This window comes from Globicephala melas, chromosome 1, assembly GCF_963455315.2.
Source record: "Globicephala melas chromosome 1, mGloMel1.2, whole genome shotgun sequence".
NCBI classification, from domain to species: domain Eukaryota; kingdom Metazoa; phylum Chordata; class Mammalia; order Artiodactyla; family Delphinidae; genus Globicephala; species Globicephala melas.
This window is the reverse complement of record NC_083314.1, coordinates 33,755,759-33,778,267: the sequence shown is the minus strand read 5'-3', so window position 1 is coordinate 33,778,267 and position 22,509 is coordinate 33,755,759. Positions and strand designations below refer to the sequence as shown.

The following is a 22,509-nucleotide window of genomic DNA, read 5'->3' as shown; positions in this document are numbered from 1 at the left end:
ACGCCCAAATCACCCCCTCTCCTGCCTGCTTGAGCTCTACCACCACCCAAACCCAGTGACAGAGAGAGAGAACGATCCCCACTCTGTGGGCAAGGCTTGCACCTTGGTTTGTCTTTCCTACCTCCACCGCCAGCCCCTCCCCAGGCTCTCAGCTCTTGTTCATTCCCTGGCCTCTCCTCCCTTCTTCTCCGTCCAGCGACGGTCCCAGATTACCCCAATCCACCCTGACTTGTAGTAACTGCCTTTCTCTCTAGGGCATCTGGGGTCTGGACACCGGAAGCCCTTTCCCTTTGATTAGAATGTGGGAAAAGGGCACTGATGGACTCGCAGTGTGGCCTGCGCTCAGTAGCGCCATCTTCCCAGCCCACAGTAGATGTAGAAATCCCCCAAAAGAGCATAAATGCAAAAGAGCATAAATCTTCAGAGAAGTTCGAATCTGCACTACCTCTTACTTCCTCATCTCCCATCCAAAGCTACCCTTTGTCGTCGGTCAGCCCTAAGGGGCTAAGTCTATCATGACAACATTTCCATAGACCGTCTTTCCTTCTACAGAAGGGTTGTGGACACTAACAAAGGGCTGGCCTATTACTCTTTAGTTCCAGTATTGCTAAAGCTTAGGGTATGAGAAGAATGATGGGCAAATCAGAGAGAGACAGAGCTGCCTCTCCCCCTTGCCCACTATCTCCTGTGATCTGACCACAGTCTACTTTCTAGTGTCACTGCTGACGGGGCAGAAGGCAGTGATGTTAAGACATAAGTAGGTAACTCTAACTTTCAAGGAAGAGTGATATCCTACCTTATCTCAAATCTGCAGAAGATCAGGAAAATACTATCCCCGCTCTCCAGAAGGGAGCCAGGGCAGCGAGGGAACCAGAGAGAAAATTGCCAGAAAGCCTTTCTCAAGAAAGAATCAAGAGATCCTAAGTCTTCTCAACAAGAGCCTGACCAACAGAAGCCCTTTCATTCCCCCGGGGACGCCAATATTACAAGTCCTCCATAGAGAAGGAGGGACTGTTCCCGGGATCCCAGTCGCTTCCCTATTTGTAAGATCAGAGGCGTTATTGGGCCTGAGGGTGCTGACCACAGAAGTCACACTGGGCAGCTGACTATGCCCCATGCATTCCAGAGATTCCTGGGCAAGGTGAAGGCAGACTGCGCTATATTCCCCAAACCCCAGTCAACTGGCAGACATCAGGGAGGGGTGGGGGGAGGGAAAGTGCGGTGGGAAAAACTCTCCCTCTCACAGTCAGTATTCAAGGATGTATTTCAGTCCAAGGTGGCCCCAGGCCTGGAATGCAAGCTCAGCGCTGTAAGAGCTCAGCCTGCGGGAATTCGCCTATCCCACCCACCAAGACACACACACACACACACATAAGGGCCTGAGAGATCACAAGGCAAAGGTGAGCTCCCTCTCAGGCCTGATGCCTGGCAGCTCCCGTGGCCACGGAACACACATGGGCTTTCCCTGCTGTTCTGAGCTGCCGGAAGGAACCCTGAGAAGCTATTTTGTCCATCTGGATAGGACTGCTCTGCTCTGGCTCCTTATCAATAGTGTATTTTCTAATAATTTCTGGCAACTGCAATGTTCACAAGGTTCCCCTTTGCTATGACTATTTAAAAGGCGTCATCAAAAAACTGAAAATGCCTTTAAAGTTAAATCATCCCACTCTGTGCAGTGCAGAGACGTGGGCTTCCCTTCTTATGTGCACAGTGGTGCTGCATTTCCTGGCCCCCGGAAGCTATTCACACTCTCACGTGGGCCCTGGTCCTCATACAAGCAGGTACACACACTCATGCTCACACAGGGCCTACAGCCAGGCCCACACGCTTCCCCGGGCGCTCCAGCGAGCAGCCCTAGAAACAGAGATGCTGAGAGAGGCTAGGCTGGAGCGAGTTTCTTCCTGGGCCCTGCTGGGCAGAGACAAGAATGAGCAATGACTGAGGATGCTTCCACACTCCCTCCCCTCCCTCTGCCAAGTGTGACAGGAGGAAGGGTTTTCTTTGATGATGGCTACCTAGATGCTTAGCCTTCAGCTCAGCAGCAACAATCAGGTATTAGCGAGAGGGGACCAGAACGGGGTGGGAGGAAAGGAGGTGCTTCCAGGCGTCCTCCCAGAGGGTCCCCAGCACTGGAGGCACAGCGGAGAAGACACCTTCTGGGCTGGCTGAGGTCCCAGCTGGTAAATCAGCATCCTCTCTGGCCTACTCATTAGCTGTGTCTATTGTCCCAGGGTTGGACAGGGCCAGAGAGACTGGGAAGGCAGAGGTAAGAAGGCAAGGCTCTGAGGGAAGGGACAGAAGGGTCAGGTGAGTGAGTTGTTATAGGTGGGAGGGGAGGGCAGGTTTTCCATGGGAAACTGTCCAGTGCTCAGGTCTAAGGGGATTCAGATGATTTCAACCCCTGGGGCGGGGTGGGGGTAGCAGATAAACGGGGAATAAGGACCAGAAGCGGGCCTTACAGTCAGAGTGGCCCACAGGCTGGACAGACTCGTTGCTGGGCTAGGGGGTCATCTTCAGCCACAGCAGGAACTATGGGCTGGAGAACCACCCTGGTCACTGCCCAGTGGAGACCACCAGCCTGGCGACCGAGAGTAATGGGGCGCCACAGTGGGCCTGGAGCTGGAAGCACAGGACCCCTACCTGAAGGCAGTGTCAACCTAATGGCTTACCTAATGCACACTGGAAGGCACCCCAGCTATGGCCAAGCGTTTTCCACCAGAGTTTTGGGCGACACCATGCAGGAGATGGAGAAAATTAAGACAACACGTCTCTTATTCATTTTTCGTTGCCCAGAACCTGGGCACCTGAGCTGCCCACCAAACACTGGCAGATATGAGCCGAGTCAAAGACAAGGATAGCAGTTTCCAGACATTCCAAGGTGGAGGGTTCAGTCCAAACATGTCCACCTGGTGCACGGACCACCCTGGCCAAATCACAGATGGCCAGGACAGATGGGCAGCAACCCTAAGAGACTGCAGATAGGGGTGCATGACAGGAATTACCTTTACCGGGTGAGATAGGAACAGATCAGTCTGCGGGGGAGAATGCCCACGTTCGGAGAAGATGAGAGGGAAGGGAGCAGCGGGCTGGACTCCAGGCCCGCGTCACCAGTATAGAACCTGAGCGCCATCACCTCGCACCTGCAGACTGTGCAGGAGGTTCTTATGCATTTAAGGCTGGGAACGGCTGATGTTACCAGCACAGCTCATTTACCAAGATGCGCGTTGTGCCTCTACCACCATGTCACATGGAAGCTGGAGCCTAGGAAACACATCTGACCGATGGACAGAGGCCCTGGCAGCCTCTGCACACCAGGGTGAGCTTGGATCTTTCCTAAGCGAGAAGTAGGAAGTGGGGTGTTTGGAAGTACATCCATCCCCCTCATACCTGCCACACACGAGAGGGGCAGCACAGACTGGCACGGATGCCCACTGAGCAAAGCATATTCCCCGCGACCAGATCCACTTGCTTTGGGTCCTGGGTGCCAGAATGGGGAAGGTGGACTGCGAGCTGCTTGACCAAAGAGCGTCTAGGTGATTCATGTGGTGCCCTCCCTGCACCTCCCCTTCCATCTCCACTAAGTTGCTTCGGCTGCCCTGAGCACCTGCTATAATAGTCCCAGGGGAAACCCTTATGCAAACTTGAATCAGGAAGTTAGGGCCACTCCCAGACTGCAAGGATGGCTTTCTCCCGGTCTCCAGGCCCAGGACACCTCTCTGCCTCACATCCCAGCAGAGGTGGGGAGGCACTGGCCCCTGCAGGCCTGGGTTATTTGGGGGCGGGGGGGATGGAGAGGACTGGGGGTGGGAAGGATGATGGCAGCGCACCACCCAGATCTGACTGGTGGAGCAAACGCAAACAAAGGAAGCAGGGTGCGCAACAGAAACAGAATCAACCTAAAATAGCGGGGCGGGGGGCAGTAAATGAGTGAAGGTGGAGGGGAACCAAACCGGGTAAGGTGGCGTCCTCTTCCTAAGCCAGCCCTCCAGTTCCTCACCCGGCTCTCGCTTCTCCCTGCTGCCTGGAGCCTGAGAAGGCTCTGGCAAACCCTTGCCCTATAGCCTTGGTTCTGCCTCAAAGGAGGGCAGCGGAAGGCACCCTGAGGCCCCTGCCTAGTTCCTCCAGCTTGAGGACCGGCCTTCGGTGGTGATGTTCCTCAAACCCACAACATGAGGACTTGAGACAAGGACCTTGGCTAGCAGGTCATCTCCTGCTCCAGCCTTGCCTGCCCAACTCCTCACTGTGCGTCCACCTCCCAGACCCCAAGAGTGGAGACTGTTCTTAACACCCAAGACTCTGAGAAGCTGGGTTTCTGAGGGGTGAGCGGGCCATCAGTGCATGGTGTCCACTGAGACTCCAGGTCCTGGGGCACCCGGCCCCATCCTGGGACATGCAGACTCGTTCTCACTGACTAGAAGCCATGGTGGGTGGCAGAGCTGGTGCCAGGCCCCATGCAGCATGCAAGGCCAGCATGCACGGCGTGCTCCCCCACAGGCCACCCTTTCAGGGGATGGCAGCCTGACCAGGAGACAGGAGCCAGCTGCCCCCACTCCTTCTAGGGCGCAGTTGGCCACCCAAAGGCTGTGGACCCTTTCTCTGTGCTCTGAGATGTCAAGCCTGGGCAAGGCCCCAGGTGGCTCAGGGGAAGTAATCACTCAGCTTCAGAGAAAGCTGCAGCTCCAGAGAACAGGTCTGCAGCCTATGCCTGTGGGGCCTCTTCTAAGCCAACCTCCTTCTCTAGCGAAGGGAGGAGAACGTGTTTGATCTCCTCTGGTCCCATCCTCCACATACATCCTCCTGGAGAGTCTGGCTTCCCAACCACTGAAAGGGTGAGTCCGGAGCATGCTTTCACCCCAAGCCTCTCCCTCCTTCTCCGCTCTGGCTGGGCTGGACTCCACCTGAATCGCCCCATGCCATGCCCATTACCTCCGCTGCTGGTACGGTACCTGCGGTTGGAGCAGCTTCAGAACACAGCGCCCAAGATAGCCAGAGAGGGAGAGGGCGAAAGAACGAGAGGGAAGAGAAAACAGCACAGGTGAAACCACAAGACAAGCAATCACAGGACAGAGAAGGTTCTGGCTCAAATCTGACCCAGACGGTGTGGCCAAGTGCTGGTCACGGCCCTGAGGATGCCACCTGCTGTTCGGGGATCATGTTCAACTCCACTGGGGTCTGGCACGTTCCTACGGAAAACTTTCCTGGGTCTTGGAAACCTTTCTAATATACTCGTTTCTGCCTCTACTCAAGGACAGCTAAGAGGTGGCAGCAGAAACAGTCCACCTCGAGTGCTGTATTCCCAGGTCTTTCTCGAAGGGTGTGTCCTTTCCTAGCTGGGCTGGGGTGAAGGAGTCTGGGTAACCCTCAGTGACGCCAGGAACTGAAGGCATAAGGTACAGGTGGTTTAGGAGGACATCAACGCCTGTCAAGAGGACGGTTCCTTCATCCCCAGGGGCAGGCGCTGAACAGTGCTGGGGTGGGGGGTGGGTGAGAGGGAGCGCATTTGGCTGGCTGAACGCTCCCCACACCAGCTCAGCCTCGGAAGGCTGGGGCGTGTGATGGACTGGAGCCCGGAGCCACTGTCCTGCTGTCCTGCTGCCCCGTTGTATTATATGAAGGAAGAAACTCAGCTGGGGACTGAGAGCCCTAAAAGGAATTCCTGAATTTGCCGCAAACCCCTAGGTTGAGAAGAAAGTCTCTCTTTGTTCTCCTGTCCCCTGGAGCTGAAGATCCTTCCCTGGGGCGGTCACTGGGGCCGGGCAACGGGGCTTTGTTCATCTGATGTTCTGTAATGGGGGGGAGACGGGGAGGGAGAAGAGGCTCTCTTTATGTATCTCCTTACAGAATTAAGTAATCAAGGAAGTGCATCATCCCTGGCCTGGCCTTTGGTAACAGACATATAGTAACCACTTACCCAAAGTCCCCCAGCCCTAATAAATTGCCCAAGTCCCCAGGAGACTGGAAGGGTACACTAGGAGGGGAGCTTACTGTGTAGCTCACTCCTGGTTTACAAGAGCAGAGAGGTAGAGACACAGCACTGTCAGCCTTTCTCTACATTCTGCCTGCCCCCTCTCCTCTCTGCTTCAGTGCTGGCCTACTGGCCAGGGAAGTGGGGCCTGGGGAGGGATGCAGGGCTGCTTATGAAGCTGCACTGGGAGCCTGGGGTAAGGCAGCAGAGGCAGCAGGGCCTGGAAGCACTGCTCCTCTCCTGGGTTGGGGGTACCGGTGCTCAGGACGTCCAATCAGGCCAGGGTCAGGCCACCGGACCTCAGCCTTCTGGGGAAAGCACTAGACAGGATAACCTGTTGTCAGCTTCAAGGATTCCTAATCACATCACCCCTTCTTTGAAGTCTTCCCTTGTAGAATCAACCCCCCTCCCCTGCACAGCCACTGCACTTCTGCCATCTAGACATGCACAGCTCATGGTGAATTACAATTAGATATTCCTGTGGATGTCCCTCCTTCTAGACTGTGAGCTTATTAGCTTTACATCCCTTGTTTTGGGTACAGCGTCTGGCACCTCATGCTGTGGGTGCTCACGAAATGGCCTTTGAAGAGACCATGGTACCTCTGGAGAGGCAGAGCCTCCACCCGCTGTCATAGGGGATCTGCCAATATCGAGGCTTCTAGTGGCTCGCCTGCCCGAGAGCTTCCTGGAAGCCAGAACGTGTGCAGATAGGCCTGGAGCCCCCTCTAGTGGAGTTCTCAGGTAGGTGCAGCTCTGGGGCGGGGTGCGACGCTGCTAGATGCCAGAACCCAGGAGAGGAACTCACGTGCTCTCTGTGGAGCTGGTTTGGCGAGTGGCTGTTTCCAAACCCCCTTTCCTCTCCTCAGCCTGACAACTCCCTCAATTCAGGCGGCAAGGAGGGACTACAGGGACTACACCTCCTGCTCTACTCATGATCCCGGCAATTAGCTTCAGTCACAGCTGTTCCCCTCTCTTCTCGGTGCCACGCATCCTTGAGAGAAGAAGGGGCACCCCCAGATCCCTCACGGGGCGGTCTCCATTGTACTGCTGCCTCCCTCACTAGGCGAGCATCTTCCCTGCTCTTTGGAGTTCGTGAGCACATTTACTTCCAGTATGCTTTCTCTCATCCCCTCAACTCAGCTACGATTCACACTCTCTTCCCTATTCCCCCACCAGAAGGAAAGATCACAGATGTTAAGTAGCTGAGTAAGTTAAGGCCAAGTCGGGATCCAGGTCTGACTGCATCAGTAAGAAGATGTGTTTTCCAGATACATCTCCGGTACCTACCTCTCAGCACACAGGGTGGCTCCCTCCTCTGGAGGGCTCGAGGGCCTGCAGCCTCTCCGTCCCAGGAGGCCGGGGAGGCCAGAGGCCGAGTGAGTGTTTCTCTAGGCATCTGAATTCCCCGGGACCATTCGCCCCGAGGCTGCCGCAGTGCACCTACCTTCATTCGGGGGTGCTGGTGACTCCTCTGTGACTGCTTCCCCAGAGCCCACCTGCGTCCTGGCACTGAGGGAAAAGCGGTAGCGCGACACGGGGTCTGCTCTTTGCATCGTGAACTTGGTCTGATTGGGAGAGAAGTTTTCCACTATCTGCTTTCCTACTTTGGTTCCATTAACTGGGGAGAGACAGGTAAGTGGAATTGAACTTTAGCAACATTGACCATGATGGGTTATATGATCTGCAGCTGGAAGGACGAAGCCTTCCCGACTCTGCTGGGAAGGGAACCCGTGGAACCTGCCCGTGATCTTAAGGACTCAGGGGAGGGAGGTGATTCAAAGGCCGAGGGCTGTGCAAGAACTCCTTTCTGGCTCTTTGATGACGCACCAGGGTAACACTTTTCCACTGATCTCATTATCGCCAGCTCAGTGCAAAGTTATGCGGCTGATTCGGAAAGATTCAATTTTTAATCCTCGAGCCTTTTCAACAAGAACAGAACTTGAAGTTCCTTTTTTCCTTTCAAACAGAACTAGGGCAAAACCACTAGAGCTTTTCATTGTTAATGCCTCCTTTGTAAAAGGCCTCCTTTGTCAAATACCTCAAAGGGGGAAGGTCAGGTCCAGAGATGGATTCAGGACCACGCACACAGTTGGCTATTAAAATCCTCAACGGCACAGTACCTGTCCTTTGAGCTTCACATTGAGGCACACCATCACCCACTTTAGGAGACTTAAAGTTTTTCAAATGCATGACACTCCTGTCCCTGCCTGGTGATGCTGAACGCTTTAGGTGAGGTCGTCCAGACCCAGGCTCCTGACTGAGCCACTCCCAATTCCATGGCAGCTCTACATACAGCTGCCTTACCATAAATGGCACCTTATTAAGGTGTCCCCTGGATTCCTATGCACGTACTATCCGCCCATCGGATGGAAGGTCCATCAGGTAAGGAAACTTCTCTCCTAGACTTGTAGGTGTTAGAGACTCTAAGATTCCTGAGGGCAGGGGTTGAATCCCTCATCAAACCGGAAGTCCCCTTTGTCTCACTGGGCCGACTGGAAGCTCCCTGCAGGAGGAGGTGTGTCAGAAGAGCAGGGACTGGGTCTCACTTGCCTCCCCTAACCCTACAGGAAACTTTTTCCCTGGCCCCTCTATCCCTCCACAACGACCTCTGTACCCACAGGCTTTCTACCTTGATTCCTTAGAGAAAGTGTTGAGAATGGGGTTTCTGAGGGCAGAACGTACAGGCCACGTATTTGAGAGTGTATCCAGTCAGGATCCCATTGGGGTGTTCTGGATGATCCCATTCCAGGTTGATTGTCTCCAGGTTGGGCTGCCGGACTCGGAAACGCCTGGGGGCACTGGGTACTTGGGGAAGGAGGAGAGAGTGGGGGAGATGGGGGAGAGAAGAGGGGTGGGCAAGATGAAGAAAACACAAAAAACAAAGCACAAGTATGAAGGCATTGACCTCTGGGCAACCCCCGTGCTGGATCGCTGTTAAGCCAGAACCCAGAGAACTACGAGGTGGTCAGCGCCCATCGCCCCATCCAGGATGGCGTTTCCCCAGATCTAGGACAAGCACGGCTCGGACTCGGTTTACATGGGGAAGAAGTCAGTCAAGTTCTCCTTTAGCAACTATCCTGGATTCAACACATGTTAGGCTCTGATCCTGCAAAGAAACCTCCAAGGTGGGCAGGCATTCCCAGGCAGGGAACCAGTTTTAGCCGTTTGGTAATAGAGCCTGCAGTTCCCAATCCTCAGACAAGGATTCTCACCGCTGGGTCCAAGCGTCAGGCCCTGGCCTCTGGGCTGAGAACGCCGGGTTCGGGGATGAAGAGAGAGAAACCCACGATGGAACATGTGGATGGTGCCAAGAGCACGAGCAATGGGGAGAGGCTGGTGATGAGAACCAGACGAGGAGGGGAGACAGGAGTAAAGAAACAAGAGGGGAGAACAGAGGAGAGGACAAAGGAGGAAGAGCAGAATGGGGAAAATAATAGTTAAGAAGGGAGAAAGGAGAAACAGGAGAGGGCAAAGCCACTGCCCAGCTGGTTCAAGAGGGCTGGCAGGAACAGGAGATGCGCCGGGACCTCGGCAGGTGTCTGCCTCCCAGGACCGGGCCACCCACTGCGGGGCAGTCTCTTGACTACAGTGGTGTAACAAGAGTGAAGGTCCTCGGGTACGGCAAACCAACCAGGTGCCTCTTGGGGTCAAGGTGCCTGAGCTCCCTCAGGAGGTGGTGGGCAGGCAGCCCCAGCTCCCGCAGTGCCCTTGGGAGTCCGTGTGCACATCCCGTCTGGAATCATGTCAGCAGCCAGCACAGTCTCGTCTTGATGTACAATCTCCCGTCAGGGCAGCCGCCTTGGTGACGGTGCTCCATGAGCACGGCTGGAGCTGCTCAGCTCGCAGGTCATCCCTCCTTGAGGTCAGGCAGAGGTCAATTTGTGTGGTCCAGGCCGAGCCACGCTGGAGCCGCTCAGGGCCACCTGGCCGCGCCACCCTCGTCCTGCCCTACCCAGGGAGCTGCGGCCGGACCTACCTCCTTCCGGGGTGGTGAACTCCTTGGTCTCACTGCGAGGCCCATCGCCTCGCCCATTGACCACAGCCATCTCCAGCTTGTAGTTACTGTAGGGGAAGAGGCGGGACACCACGCCACGGAGGCGGTCGCCGGGGAAGCCGGCTTGCTGCCTCTTCTGAGACACCCACAGGTTCTTCAACAAGCTGCTCTCCCTCCAGTAGTAGGCCTTCAGGACAGAGGCAGGCCGGTAAGGGTTCGGCCAGGCAGGGCCAGGTTAGTTGTTAGTGGTGGTGCTCGTGGTGACCGGTGTTCCCTTTGCTGGCCACAGGCTCCAAACCCCCGACGACCTCGTCCGGCCCACAGAGGGCTGGGGGTGTCCTGACAGTCCCCATACATTAGCCACTAGTGAGTGGGGACTGATGTCAAACAAAATGAGAGTTTTTGGTTTCAATCATTTTCTGAGCCATGTCGCCTCTCTGGGGAACAGGCAAGTCAGCCCAACTTACAGCTGAGCGGCTCCGTCTTGAGACTTCTTTCCAAGCTGGGAATAGGTTGCTCAGGGAGTCCGTGCCAGAACCACAAATTTGAGCCAAGGGTCCAGGCACGGAAAGCTCTTTTCCGTGCTCAAAGACCGCATCACCTTGAGTTAGATTTAGTATGGTTTAGATTGGCAGCGGGCAGGAGTTGAAAAGCAGCAGGTTACCCCCGGAAGTCTGAATATAAGAAAGGGTTGATTTAATCCATTGAAGTCAAATGGTTCCTTTTAATACTGTTTAAAGACCTTTAGGATAGTGACACGTCCAAGCCAATGGGAGACCGGGCTGTGGGGTGGCAAGAGCTCGGATGGGATGGGACGGCCTGTGCAAGGCGGTAGTGTCACAGGTACAGTCGAGAGAGTCTGAGACACGGGGTCTGATGAGCAGTGGAGGAGAAGCCCCAGGTCAGCATCACCCGGGGCCCCCAAGGGCAAGGTAAGGAGGAAGTCCAGACTTAAGAGGGGGACCCAAAGGGAGCTTTAGCCAAAAAAATCTCTAGGCAAGTAGGTTAAGGGTGCAAGTTGGGGAAGAGCTCATTTAAGCATATATATCACCTTGCCTTCCTTCCCCTACCTACCAAATCCATTTCCCGAGAAGAGACTGACTCCCTCTGTGTGCCCCCAACTGTCCATCAGCCAACTCTCGATGACCCCTAAGCCTGTGTTACCCCGGGGCTACAGCCTCCCCAGGAAGTTTTAAAAAGAGCTACTCATCAGGGAGAGCCTTGCATACCCTGGGTTTTCTCTCCCTTCCCTTTCAAAGAGAGAGACGTCAGGGATGGAAGAGGTGGCCAGGGGAAGCCAAGGGCCTCGATAATCGGAGTTGGCTGTGACAACAGGGAAGGGTTTGTACCCTTCTAGTGGCTCTTCCGGTTAGTTGGGGCTTCATGAAATCAGACCGGGTGAGGCAAGCAGCCCAGCGGGGGCCGTTAGGAGAGGGGAGGGGTGTAGCTCAGCGGTGCCCCAACACTGCTTCTGAAGATACATGTGTGTCCACACACATGTATTACAAGCATAATGTGCTATGTACGGGCAACCCAAACCCAACACCCTTCACATGATTTTCTGCTGAGCAGAATCTCTCAGCATACCCGGTGCAGGATACATCTGGGTGTATATATATTTTTTTCTGGGTGTATTTTTGAACAGCTAACCCTAGACATCGTCTTCTTGAACCAACTCTGGTTCCAACAGCTATCCCAAGGGACCCCTTCCACATATCTTATGGCCCGCATCTGCTACCCCCTTGCCCTGGTTAGCGAGCCGGGTGGTTAGACAGGGCTTGGGGCTGGCTTCCTCACTCGGTACTCTCTGAGCTGGCCCTGGACCGTGTCGGAGTAGACGCGGTTCCACTGAAGGCTGATGGCTGTGCTGTTCAGGACTCGGATTTTAACATCAGTGGGTGCAGCTCTGGGATCTGCAATGTGTTGGGACAGAGAGCTGGTTATGCAGGCGGGGCTGGGCCCCTGACTCCGGAGCCCCCTCCGACTTGTTCTCTGCTGGCCTGCACCTCCAGCCCACTCTGGACACTGGGTACTCCCTGAGGGCAGGGGCCATGCCTCCTCCACCAGCCTGGACTTGAAAGAGTGTGGGGAGGCTCAGGACAAAAGGGCGGCAGCACAGGTGGAGGGCTCTGCCTACGCGTTTAGAGGGCAATTATGTGCAACCGTCACACAGAGTCTCTGTTTGCCCCTCCATCCCATTGGCCACCCTTCCCCACCCTGCTTTGGGTCCCGGGAGGCTTGTCCTCTCTGGACCGTGTCAGCGGGGCTCCCCTGTTCTCAGGCTTCCAGATGGGTCTGCCCAACAGGAGCTCCCAGGGCAGGAGAGGGAAGATGGTATCTACCCCCCTGGCTGCCCGTTTGCGGGGAGGCAGGGTGACAGTAGTGCACTCTTCTACACAAGGGCAGCCCTCGCTGGCCATGGTGACTCGCCCGCCGCCAGCCCCTCAGGGCCGGAGCGGTATAACAGCCTCCTGCTGTTGCTGGCGCGCCAGCTGGTTTGCTGTACCTTGCTGCTGTCCCTCTTAACCCTGTCCTCACATTAGAAATAGTCCCCTTTGAGTGGCATTTATTTTCTGCCAGGGCCCTGCAGGAAACGTTACCTACAGACTAAAGACACCCCAACCAAGTTCAGGAGAAGATCCTGATCCTGTGACTACTTGCAAAGGGAGGGCCACTCCTCTCTCCCCCATAACTGGTTCTCACCCCGTTTTCTCTACTCTGCTGCAAAAGCAGGTGTGCCCCATCCTCTCTAAAGCATCTGCCGCAGGGGTACACGGATGCGATGGAAGCCGTGAGGTGGTCCGTGAAGTCCATGGCTAGATGCTGCCTTTTCCATACTTACCCTCCAGTAGTCCCTACCGTCTTCTGTCCGGAAGTGTCTGCCACCGTGCAGATGAGGCGTGGGACAGACGGAGGGCCTGCTGATCCCGTCTACTTATCTCCCAAGTGGGTCCAATGCATAATCACTTCCAGGGAAGCGCCCAACCCTCACTTACTCCCATCTCACCGTTATGAACCCCACTGGCCCTACTCCTGACCCCAGCATTGGCCCTTATGACTCTGCTCCTCCCCAAGACTCTCTCCTCCCTTCCCTCTGGTTACCTCATCCACCTACATGATTTCTTCTTGGATCAGACCCAAACACACCAGGACATGGATTGCCCTGACCAGGAGGGGCGTCACCGACGCTGTTGCTTTGCTCAAAAGCCTACAGGATTGATGTGCTGGGGGCAGAGAGGCTACCACCATCTGGAAAGCCAGGCACATACTTCTACATATATGCCCAGAATTGTGTTGATTTACTCAGTGACAGCCTCCAAAGAACTTCTCTTTTTATGTTCAGTTCCAAGGGCTCAGAGCGACACTGGGAATGTCGCAGTGCCTGGTCTGGAGGGTTCCAGTCTGGGGCTCTGTGGACCTTGCTTCCTCAAGGATTCCCCTGGGGAGCCCAGGGAGGAGTCTGGCCTGTGGCCCTGCTTCCAGTGGAGGTGCCTAATTATGGCCCGTTGGGACGGATGGTCCGTGGTGCTAGCAAGCCCTGGCAGTGAGGTAGATCAGAAGGCCTGGGTTCTATTTTCAAGCCTGGCATTTGCTATTGTGCAATATTGGCAGGGGTTTCCCTTGCAGGGCCTCAGTTTTCATGTCGATAAAGTGAGAGTGTTGGACTAGGATACTAACTAGTGTTTGGATGATACCATCTCTGCTCCCGGCATTACCTGGGGCCTGTCTGCTCTAGGTCACTGCAGGGGATTTCTCTTCCCTGGGAACTGGCTGTCCTCCCAGGATGCTCTCGGAAGACCCCCGACCCACCCTGAGGTTCCTGGTCTGTGAGGGTGGCCCGTGCAGCCCAGCCGTCAGGGTCCTGGGTGGGGACAGGGGAGGGTACTCACAATCTTCTCCAGAGTAACCGATGACAGTGTCTGGTTCAGGGCCCTTCCCAAAGTCATTTTCTGCCTGGACTCGGATCTCATAGGGCACGTAGACAGGGGTCTGCCCCACCACATAGCGGGAGCCCCACACAGTGACATTGTTCCAGGTCTCTCGGGTCTCTCTCCGCCTCCACTTGACGATGTAGCGCAGGTTGGGGCCAAAGGCGGAGGTGGCGTTCATCGGCTGAGCAGGGAGAGAGATGGCAGGAGTGGAGAGGGTGCAGGCGAGGAGCCCAGGCCACCCACGGCTCGCACTCTTTCTGTGCCAGGCACCCTGCCCCAAAGTGCCCCAAAGCGGCCAGCCCCCTGGCAGAGCTGGGGAGACCGTGGCCCCCACTCTGAGTCCCCCCAGAGCCTGGAGTCCTGTGAAGCCAGCAGCGCGCAGATTCTCCACCCAAGCCCTAGTCCCTCTGATTCCACAGCCAGCCCGCCTGGCAGGTGCACAGGGAGCGAAAGCTTTATTGTCGACAGGACTCTTTCCTGTGATGGAGCAACCAGAAAACAAAATGTGGACAGTGACATAATGTCTCCAAAGTCAGAAAGGGGCGAATTTGGTTCAGCCACAGCATGCGTGCTGCCAATGAACGCAAAATTCCAGATTTCAGTCCTACTTAATCCTTGCATGTCTGCCCTGTCCTTCCCAAAAGGCTGGAGCTGGGAGTGAGCATAACTCTTGTTTTTGTTCCCTAAGGGCCTGGTCCAGGAAGCAGTCCCCTGGGAGCCTGGAATACAGAGCCGTAGACCAAGAACCGACCCTTGCAAGGTCCTGCAAGACGAGTCCCGATGTCTTAAGTCTGGGCTCTGCCCAGTTGCCAAGGCTGCTGTGATACCAGGCTCTCCGAAGACGGGGATGGTCGTGATTCCAAACTCTGTTATCTCCCTGTTTCCACTACTCACGTCAACAGCACAAAAATGTTAATATTTCAGTGGCTGAATTTGCATCTCTTAGACTTGGAAGGGGTTTGGAAAAAAGTCATTTTGAGGCCACATATCCCAGTTTTGGTTTGGAAAATGTGGGTCAGTGAGCCGAGATGAAGATGAGCTTTTTCAATCCTGGCCCGGAGGACATCTTTTAAGTCACCTTGTCCATCCTGGACTTACAGATGGCTGGCACTGGAGGACCACTCAGAGGCTGGTCTCTCCCCACTCCCAGCAATCTCCAGTGATGGGCCCCCAGAACACACCAAAGCGAGGTACTGGTGTTTGGGCTAAATCTTTCCTACAGACTAATCTAAATTTCTCCCTCTTCTGAAGAAGCCCATTGATCCTGCAGGACTCTGTCTGATTTTGCCAGACTGACAGTCTCTGTTCCTTGGTCATCTCTGCTCCTGTCTCCCGTCTTCAATGTTGCTCTTAGACGTTCTCCTGTTTGGTTTCTGGATGCTCAATGCAGAGACGAGTAGCCCCCGCACCAGCCAGGTAGTCTGAGCCACCCTGCGGCCTTGGAGTCACAGGGGCTCCCAGGCTGCGAGGCAAGCAAGCCCATCGTGGATGGGCTGCGAGGGGCTCTTACCGTCCACGTGATCTCCATGTTGTTCTTTCTGGTGCCCTCTCCCTTCACATCAGAGGGGTTGGACTCAGGGGCTGGAATCCAAATGGATGCAAAGTTCAACCCCAGTCTGTGCATTACCAGGGCACAGTAAGCAGCCTCTCTCCCGCAGCCTGACTGCTCCCTTCTACGCTCTGTCTTTTCTCAGCGTCTCTCAACACACTCTGTCCCATAAGCAGCTGAACTCGCTCTGCCACTTTCTCATAAGGCTGATGTGCCTTCCTAGCTAAGATTTAAACCCCCCAAAGCAGGGATAATTTCTTTTGAATTTTAATCCCTTACAAGACAGCATTTATCATGAGGCTTTCCACACTTTAGATGCTCAGTACAGCCAACTCAATGTGGCTTATCCCCTGTGTGGATTACCCACTAAGCATGTTTAATGCCAGACTGGTTTACCCTGGCATTCAACATTTTTGGGGAGCGTCTCCACCCTCAATGAACCAGCATGATTTTAGAAATCTAAACATTTCATTACCCAAGTGTGTTAAGAAACCTGGTGCAACCCCAGATTATATATTTCTACTGCAAATCTTTGCCATAGCTCTTCCCTTTGAAGCAGAGCATCAAGAATTATTCATAATATTAGTAATAATAAAAATGACAGTTAACTTTTATTGTGTGCTTGCTATATGCACATCACGGTAAGTACCCGAATCCCATTTTCGAACGTAATCCTCACAACAGCCCCATGATGGAGATGGTGTTATTATTCTCTGTTTCACAGATGAGGAAGCTGAGCCTTGGAGAGGTTAAGTAACTTGCCCAGATTCATGTGGCTGGGGACCGGGGGAACTCAGTCTGAACTTGGGGAACCTGGCTTCAGCACCTCCCGTTAGCCCTCAAGCACTCACGTGCTCCACTGGTTCGGTAGCGCTCGGACGGGAGGCTGGGATGGCTGCTGCCCACCTCATTGATGGCAATGACCCGGAACTGGTAGTTGACATAGGGGGACAGCTGGAGGATGGCTGAGTTGACACTTCCTGGGAACTTGGAATGGTCATGCCAGACCCCTGGCTGGAACTGGTCCTCTTCAAACTGGACAACGTAGTCTGAGGGGGCAAAGGAAGACAGAGCTGTTTGGGGAGCTGAGTTAGTGAGTTTTTTCTCAAGAGCACTCCTTCATGGTTTCCATTAGTCTTTATAATCTCCCTTGGGTAGACAAAGGCACTGGTATTCTTCCCAAAACCCAGAAAGGGAAACCAAGGCCTCCACGCGTTCTGTCAACAGGCCAGGACACACGTCGAGTGAGGCCGAAGTGGGACCAGAAACCAGGGCCAGGTCTCCGGCTTCCGGGCTGCCGTCCCCCCTTTCTGGACAGTAGTGCAGGGCCTCGGCTGACCTGTGATGGGGCTGTTGTTATCGTCCCCCGGAATCCAGGTCAGTCTCACGCTCCTCTCGGCCAGGTCGGTGAGCTCCAGGTCCCGGGGTCGGTCTGGCCGTCCTGACAGCAGAGGGAGAAGACACCACGCAGGCCTCCCGAGTTAGAGCCGGCCCGTCCCTGTGCTGGCCTCAGCCCTGAACACTGTCCCACGGACAGGACTCTGGCGGGCTGAGGTCACCACTGCAGGAACCAACCCCAGCCTGTGCCGGAGGGTCAGCACAGGGACTGCCCCCTTCCCTCAGGGTTCAAGGAAGAACAAAGAGAGAACCCTGAATTCCACCACCACCCCCAAAATATCAAGGAATGCAGGGCACAGGGAGAGCTGGGGCCAACCCACCCCATTGCTGTGGATGTTCTCGGAGTGCAAGCATTTGGGAAATGCTGCCGTTTGCATTAGACCCATGTTCACAACCTTTAGGAAAACTGGTGAAGAAGTCTGGGATTTTGTCTCATTTTCTCATAATTAACTTCTACTCAGTGTGCCGAGGCTCTGAGGGGGCAGGAGCCCGGGGGGTGTTTGGAGAGCTGAGCAGGGCAGACCAGTTAAGGGAATAGAGGGGACAAAGACGGAGGACCAGGCCAGGGAGGAGACAGGGACTCAGTCTAGAAGTTTCAGTGATGGACAGCAGGACAGAGGCCCTAACAAGGGTGGGGGCAGCACCTCTTTGGGGCTCCAGTCTCACTGGATTTCCTAAGTGTGTGTGCGTGCCCTCCCGGCCTGGGGATAAAGGCATCTGGCCACTGACTGCTGAGGGTGGGCGTGATTTTTTTCCTCCTATCCTGGCTCCTTGGGCCAGCTATTCCCACCTTTTGGCTGGTTACTGGAAGGATCTGGAAGGTGAGTCACTGGAGCCCACATTCATGTGTGTTGCACACGAACGTGTGCGGATTGGAAATGGGTGTATAGTAGATGTGAAAGGCTGCAAAACAGATGGGCCTACAGATAACTCAAAGCAAGTGGGTTTCCTGACTGAATACACTTCAGAGGCTAAGCTGGGGGAGGAGAACAGGCCACCCCCAGGGAGTGGTGGGCGTGGCCAGAGTAACGGACTGGGGACGCGGGAGCGACAGCCGGACTTTGGAGCTCAGTCTGTGAAAGGAGCAGGAAGCCGGGAGTCGGGCTGTGATGGGCTAGGGTAGGTGACGTGGGCCTCTTCAGAGGAGTCAGATTTGGCAGGGAGCGGGGCAGGCCGCCCCTTGCCTGTACACAGCACTCCTGTCCGGCAGTGCTTTCCTCCTCCTGGACTCCTCCCTCCCAGACACCTCGAGTGCTTGGCAACGGTCCCCGGGATTAGTATGAATTACCTTTGGGCAGGGCAGCCAAACGGTTAGTTGGAGTGGCCTGATCAGCTGCAAAGGTAAGATGGGTTATCCAGGTTAGCAGGTTATGTGGGGATAAAGGTGTTCTCGAAGGGTGGGAATAGGTAGCCAAGGCCTGAACAGCTGCCCCTGCGCAACTTCACCCCTCCCCCACTTCCACGGAGAGGGCCCCACCCTCACAAAGGCCTGCCTGTGCTCCCTCCACAGCCAGGGGCAGACACCCTGGGTCCCTCCTGTCCCAATGCTACGACTGTGCCTGGGCCCACTGTTCCCTGTGACCATGCAGCGACACTGCTGAGGGACAGGAGTGCACTGAGAGTTATGGCAATAGGGGGCCCAGAGACAGCAGAGATGAGGAGGTGATTTGCTTCCCCGGACGGGAGAGGCTACGTCCCCAGGTCTGGGATGGCTTAGTATTTACAGTCTGGCCTGGACACGAGGGCAGGCCAAGACAGGATCGCCCAAAATGCACAGCACCTGTGAAGTCCCATCAGGAAAGGGGTGCAGAGAGGAAGGCTAGCAGAGGGTGTTGGAAGGACAAGCACAAAGTTCAGGGATCCTGAACTTGCTTCAAGGATGGATTGTTTTAACTGACTTAGTGGTTTAGAGTTAGCTGTAAAGTTGGTAAAAATGATCCCAATGAGAACCCCCCGTCCATTTCCCTCTCTCCTTCAGGCACCCTTCAGGTGAGGATTTGGGCAAGTTAATGGTTCCATTCAGGAGGTAAGGCGTCCAGCACAGCTTGTTCGGAAAGGAGCAGCTTCCTAACCCTTAAACCAGAAGGCAGGAGGATCACCAGGCCTGGCGGGAGGATCACCAGGCCTGGCTGGCTCGCTGACCACGGGCTCTGCCCTTGGAACCGTCCTCCGCTTCTCTGGCCTCGGGAAATAGGGTGTGGGGATCAGCGCCAGCGTGGGCAGCGGCAGTTACCTAGCACGGTCAGGTAGGCCTTGGCCAGGTCTTGGTCCAGCTCGGTGCTGGCAACGCACGTGTAGCTACCCTGGTCCCGCTCGGCCACACCAAAGATGGTCAGGGAGTCCTCTTCCTTCTTCATCCTGCAAAGGTATCGGGGAGGGGTTGGGAGGAAGGTGAGGAGGGTGACAGTGAAGGGGGCAGGCAGCAGGAATGCTGGGCACTGCCCGGCTGCTTTCTCCCTGAAGTGGGCACGGTGGGTCAGAAGGGAGGAGGCGGTGCTGTAGTCTGGGCTGGGCCGCCACAGCCCCTCCTAGGGGACGTGAGGCTCCACCTCAGTGCTTCGAGAGAGGCAGGGTCTTCATGTCACCTTGAGCACTTATGGTGCTTGCGGGAGGGGACGGGAAAGTGGGTGGAGCCAAAGCAGCCCTGGCCCATATTCACTGTCCTCAGTTCCCACACTGGGTCTGCTCTCTGTGCCTTTCCTGTGCTGTGCTCCCCTCCCGAATTAGGGCACAGTTAGGCCCACACCCAAAAGGCAGGTCTTCTCGTACTTCCAGCTCTGTCTTCAGCCCAGATTGACGCCCAGGCTCAGCCCAGGTGCCCCGGGCTCCTCTGTACTGTCTCCCACAGAGGGAGGAGGGCACCAAAGAGCAGGGCTGACTGTGAGCATGGCTGAGGGCCAGAATGCCTGCACCCCCCCACAGGCTACGCCCCTGCAGAAAACCAGATCATCGCTGGAAACAGCTGGTACCGATGCTCAACCTGCCCCGAGACGGACGGAGTCCTGAGGGGAGGCTCGGATCAGCCGTTCTTAACCCTAGCTGCACATTACAAACACCTTGGTGGGACTTTTAAACACTATCTATGCCTGGGCCCTCCCTCAACTCCAATTAAATCCGAATCTGGGATGATGGATGGGTGGGGCAGGCCTGGGCCTGGTAAGCGGTCCCAGGTGCATGAAGGGCGGAGAGCCCCATTAACCACAAGGGTTAGAGTCTGCTCGGCCAACCGTGCCCTCTGCTGGAGAACAGGAGCGCTGCAGGCAGGGCTGAGAGGATGGAGAGGGCGTCCTGGCTGTGAAAAGGAGGAAGGGAAAGGATCAAAATAAAGGGAGGAGGACAAGAGAAGAAGTGAGGGAGGGAGGAGGAGGAGAGAGAAGCAGAGCCCTGACGGGGGAGGGGGGGAAGCTGCAGTGGGAGGGGGGTCTCGCCTGATGTGGAGGGAGTCGCTGAGGCTGTCACGCCCTCCTCAGCAGTTCCCCAGTGACACACATGACACAGGTTCCCTGCATTCTTCAATGCATCCCCAAGAGCAAAGGAAAACAAAACGCCCCAGAGGAGCAGCAGGAAGGAAGGAGGGGGGAGCAGAAACCTGTTCCCGACGTAGAGGGGCTCGTCGTCCTTCAGCCAGTACACCGTGAGCTTCAGGGAGGGGTCGTGCTTCACGCGACACTCCAGCTGCACCGTGGTGCCCCTTTTGGCGACCTGGTCCTCAGGCATGCGGTAGATCCTGGTGGGGTCTGTGGGGAAGCCCCCGGAGCTCGTCTCTGCCACCCCACGCCCGTGTGGCCACACAGTGTGACATGCATGACCTCCAGGTTAGATGGACCACGGAAGTGGCAGAAATAGGATTCGGTTACATGAATGGTAGGGGACGCCTGGTATGGGGGGATCCCAAACAGTAGCCAATCCCCAAATCCTTTCTCTCCAGTTCAGGAACATAGGACGTCTTTTCTGGGGTGGTAGTGGGGAGCTGGTGTGGGTAACAGGCGTCCCTGCCTACGTCTGTTTGGACCAGGCTGGTAATGACTCAGTGCTCGCAACACCAGGCCAGCCAGAGGCCCTGGCCACGAAACTTCCACGGAGAGGACACACAGACCTGGAGGGAGGTCCCACTAGGTATTAAGCATTAGGTGTGGCACATTTTCAAAGTGAGTGACACACATGGATAACCTTGAGGAGATGGCTTCCTTGCCCTCCCCACCCCTCCCTCTAGCTAGCAACTCTCTGCTTTACCTTTGACCTCCAGGCGGACCTGGTTCTCAGCTTTGCCCAGGATGTTGGTGGCAACACAGGTGTAGATGCCTTGGTCCTCTTTGCGGATCATCTTGATTTCCAGACTGCCGTTCTCGTAGACATGGTAGTTGCCACCATCCAGGTTGCTTCCTTGCCCATTCTTAAACCTCACAACAGAGCGGCACGACACACAGCATACTGAGAAAGGACCAGCCCGGGGGGCGGGAGGAGCCCCGAGCCTTGTGGGTCTTGCCTCCGACCACTGGGTGGCCTTGGCAAGTCTCTGGGCCTCGGTTTCTTTCTTTGCACAATAAGAGGGTTGACCCAGCTGATCTGCCAACTCCTCCCAGCTTCAACCCTTTAAGGCTCCCAGGACTTGCTGAATACCTCTCATGGGCCAGATGGAATGAGAAAGGCGAGACAGAGGACCCCGTGGGGGAGGCCTGGTCTCCTGGAACTTACCATCGGAGTGTGGGGATGGGAGACCCAAAGAACGGGCAGTCCAGCCGCGTGCGGTTGTACAGGATCACCCTGATGAGCTGGTTCCGGGGTGACAGCATCCGAGGCGGCACGTCTGCAATTCCCAGAGAACTGACCTTGGGTGGGGAGTCTTCCTCTTCCTCTTTGTGGACCAGTCTTATCTCTCTGTTCCTTCTCCTCACAGCAGCTTTCTCAGCACCAGCGTACCTTCCCCCATCAACCTCCCACCTTTAAGAAGCCTCTGAGGATTAGGTGAGGAAGGAGGAAGCTTATCCATTTGTCCTTCACCTACCCTACATCTAGTCCAGCTTTTGCAAAGGGTTCCCCCCAATTTTCCAGCAGCTTCTATACGTGCCCCTCCACAGCCCCAAGGCTTCTCCTCGCTGCACCTGCCCACTGCCCTCTCCCTGCTCTGGGAATGCCACAAACATATTCAGGACTATTTCCCACCGAGACCATGGAGAACCCAGGGAGAGTCAACATGGACACACCAAGGAGACGAGACGGTCCCTCCTCTCATCAGGGGAGGAAGGGGACTGAGACTGACTTTTGGCATGGAATGAACTCTGTCTGCACACCCAGCTCTATGGATTTTAAGTCCTCCACCCTCCCCGCAAATGTCATTCTGGGTCTCCGTGCTTCCCCCATCCTGCCGCCCTCATACCCCACCAGCCTGGTCAATCACTGGAGAAGAAAGTGTGCCCATGAGGGGAGCAAGGTCCAGGCAGGCGAGTGGAGGGAGGGGTGCACTCACCCAGCACGCTGACGAAGGCGTTGGCCAGCAGGTAGCCGTGCTCGTTGGAGGTGTTGCACTGGTACACAGCCCTGCTGCTGATCTGGGTGTCCCGGAAGATGATGGTGTCCCCGGCCACCTCACGGTTTGGGTTGGGTGGTGCCGCTACAGTCAGAAAAGACACTCCTTGTGAGAAAGGGGGAGGGCAGGGCGAAGGGCACTTGG

General features: G+C 55.7%; 1 protein-coding gene across 19 annotated transcripts in view; it reads right to left on the bottom strand.

Moving 5' to 3' along the window:
- The window catches only part of NFASC (neurofascin), a 189,229-nt gene that overhangs the window by 24,668 nt on the left and 142,052 nt on the right, over positions 1 to 22,509 (bottom strand). For 10 of the 19 annotated variants that reach the window (XM_060293361.1, XM_060293385.1, XM_060293350.1 and 7 more), the window contains 15 exons: positions 22,306 to 22,449; positions 21,534 to 21,645; positions 21,072 to 21,238; positions 20,428 to 20,575; positions 19,072 to 19,196; positions 18,127 to 18,171; positions 16,780 to 16,881; positions 16,292 to 16,489; positions 15,402 to 15,472; positions 13,850 to 14,072; positions 11,757 to 11,872; positions 9,942 to 10,146; positions 8,648 to 8,770; positions 7,410 to 7,583; positions 4,947 to 4,961 (listed from right to left, as the gene is read on the bottom strand). In XM_060293361.1, the coding sequence (XP_060149344.1) occupies positions 4,947 to 4,961; positions 7,410 to 7,583; positions 8,648 to 8,770; positions 9,942 to 10,146; positions 11,757 to 11,872; positions 13,850 to 14,072; positions 15,402 to 15,472; positions 16,292 to 16,489; positions 16,780 to 16,881; positions 18,127 to 18,171; positions 19,072 to 19,196; positions 20,428 to 20,575; positions 21,072 to 21,238; positions 21,534 to 21,645; positions 22,306 to 22,449 (1,968 nt within the window). The remainder of the gene's footprint in view (positions 1 to 4,946; positions 4,962 to 7,409; positions 7,584 to 8,647; positions 8,771 to 9,941; positions 10,147 to 11,756; positions 11,873 to 13,849; positions 14,073 to 15,401; positions 15,473 to 16,291; positions 16,490 to 16,779; positions 16,882 to 18,126; positions 18,172 to 19,071; positions 19,197 to 20,427; positions 20,576 to 21,071; positions 21,239 to 21,533; positions 21,646 to 22,305; positions 22,450 to 22,509) is intronic. The other 9 variants (XM_060293469.1, XM_060293319.2, XM_060293461.1 and 6 more) reach the window with 6 other exon arrangements.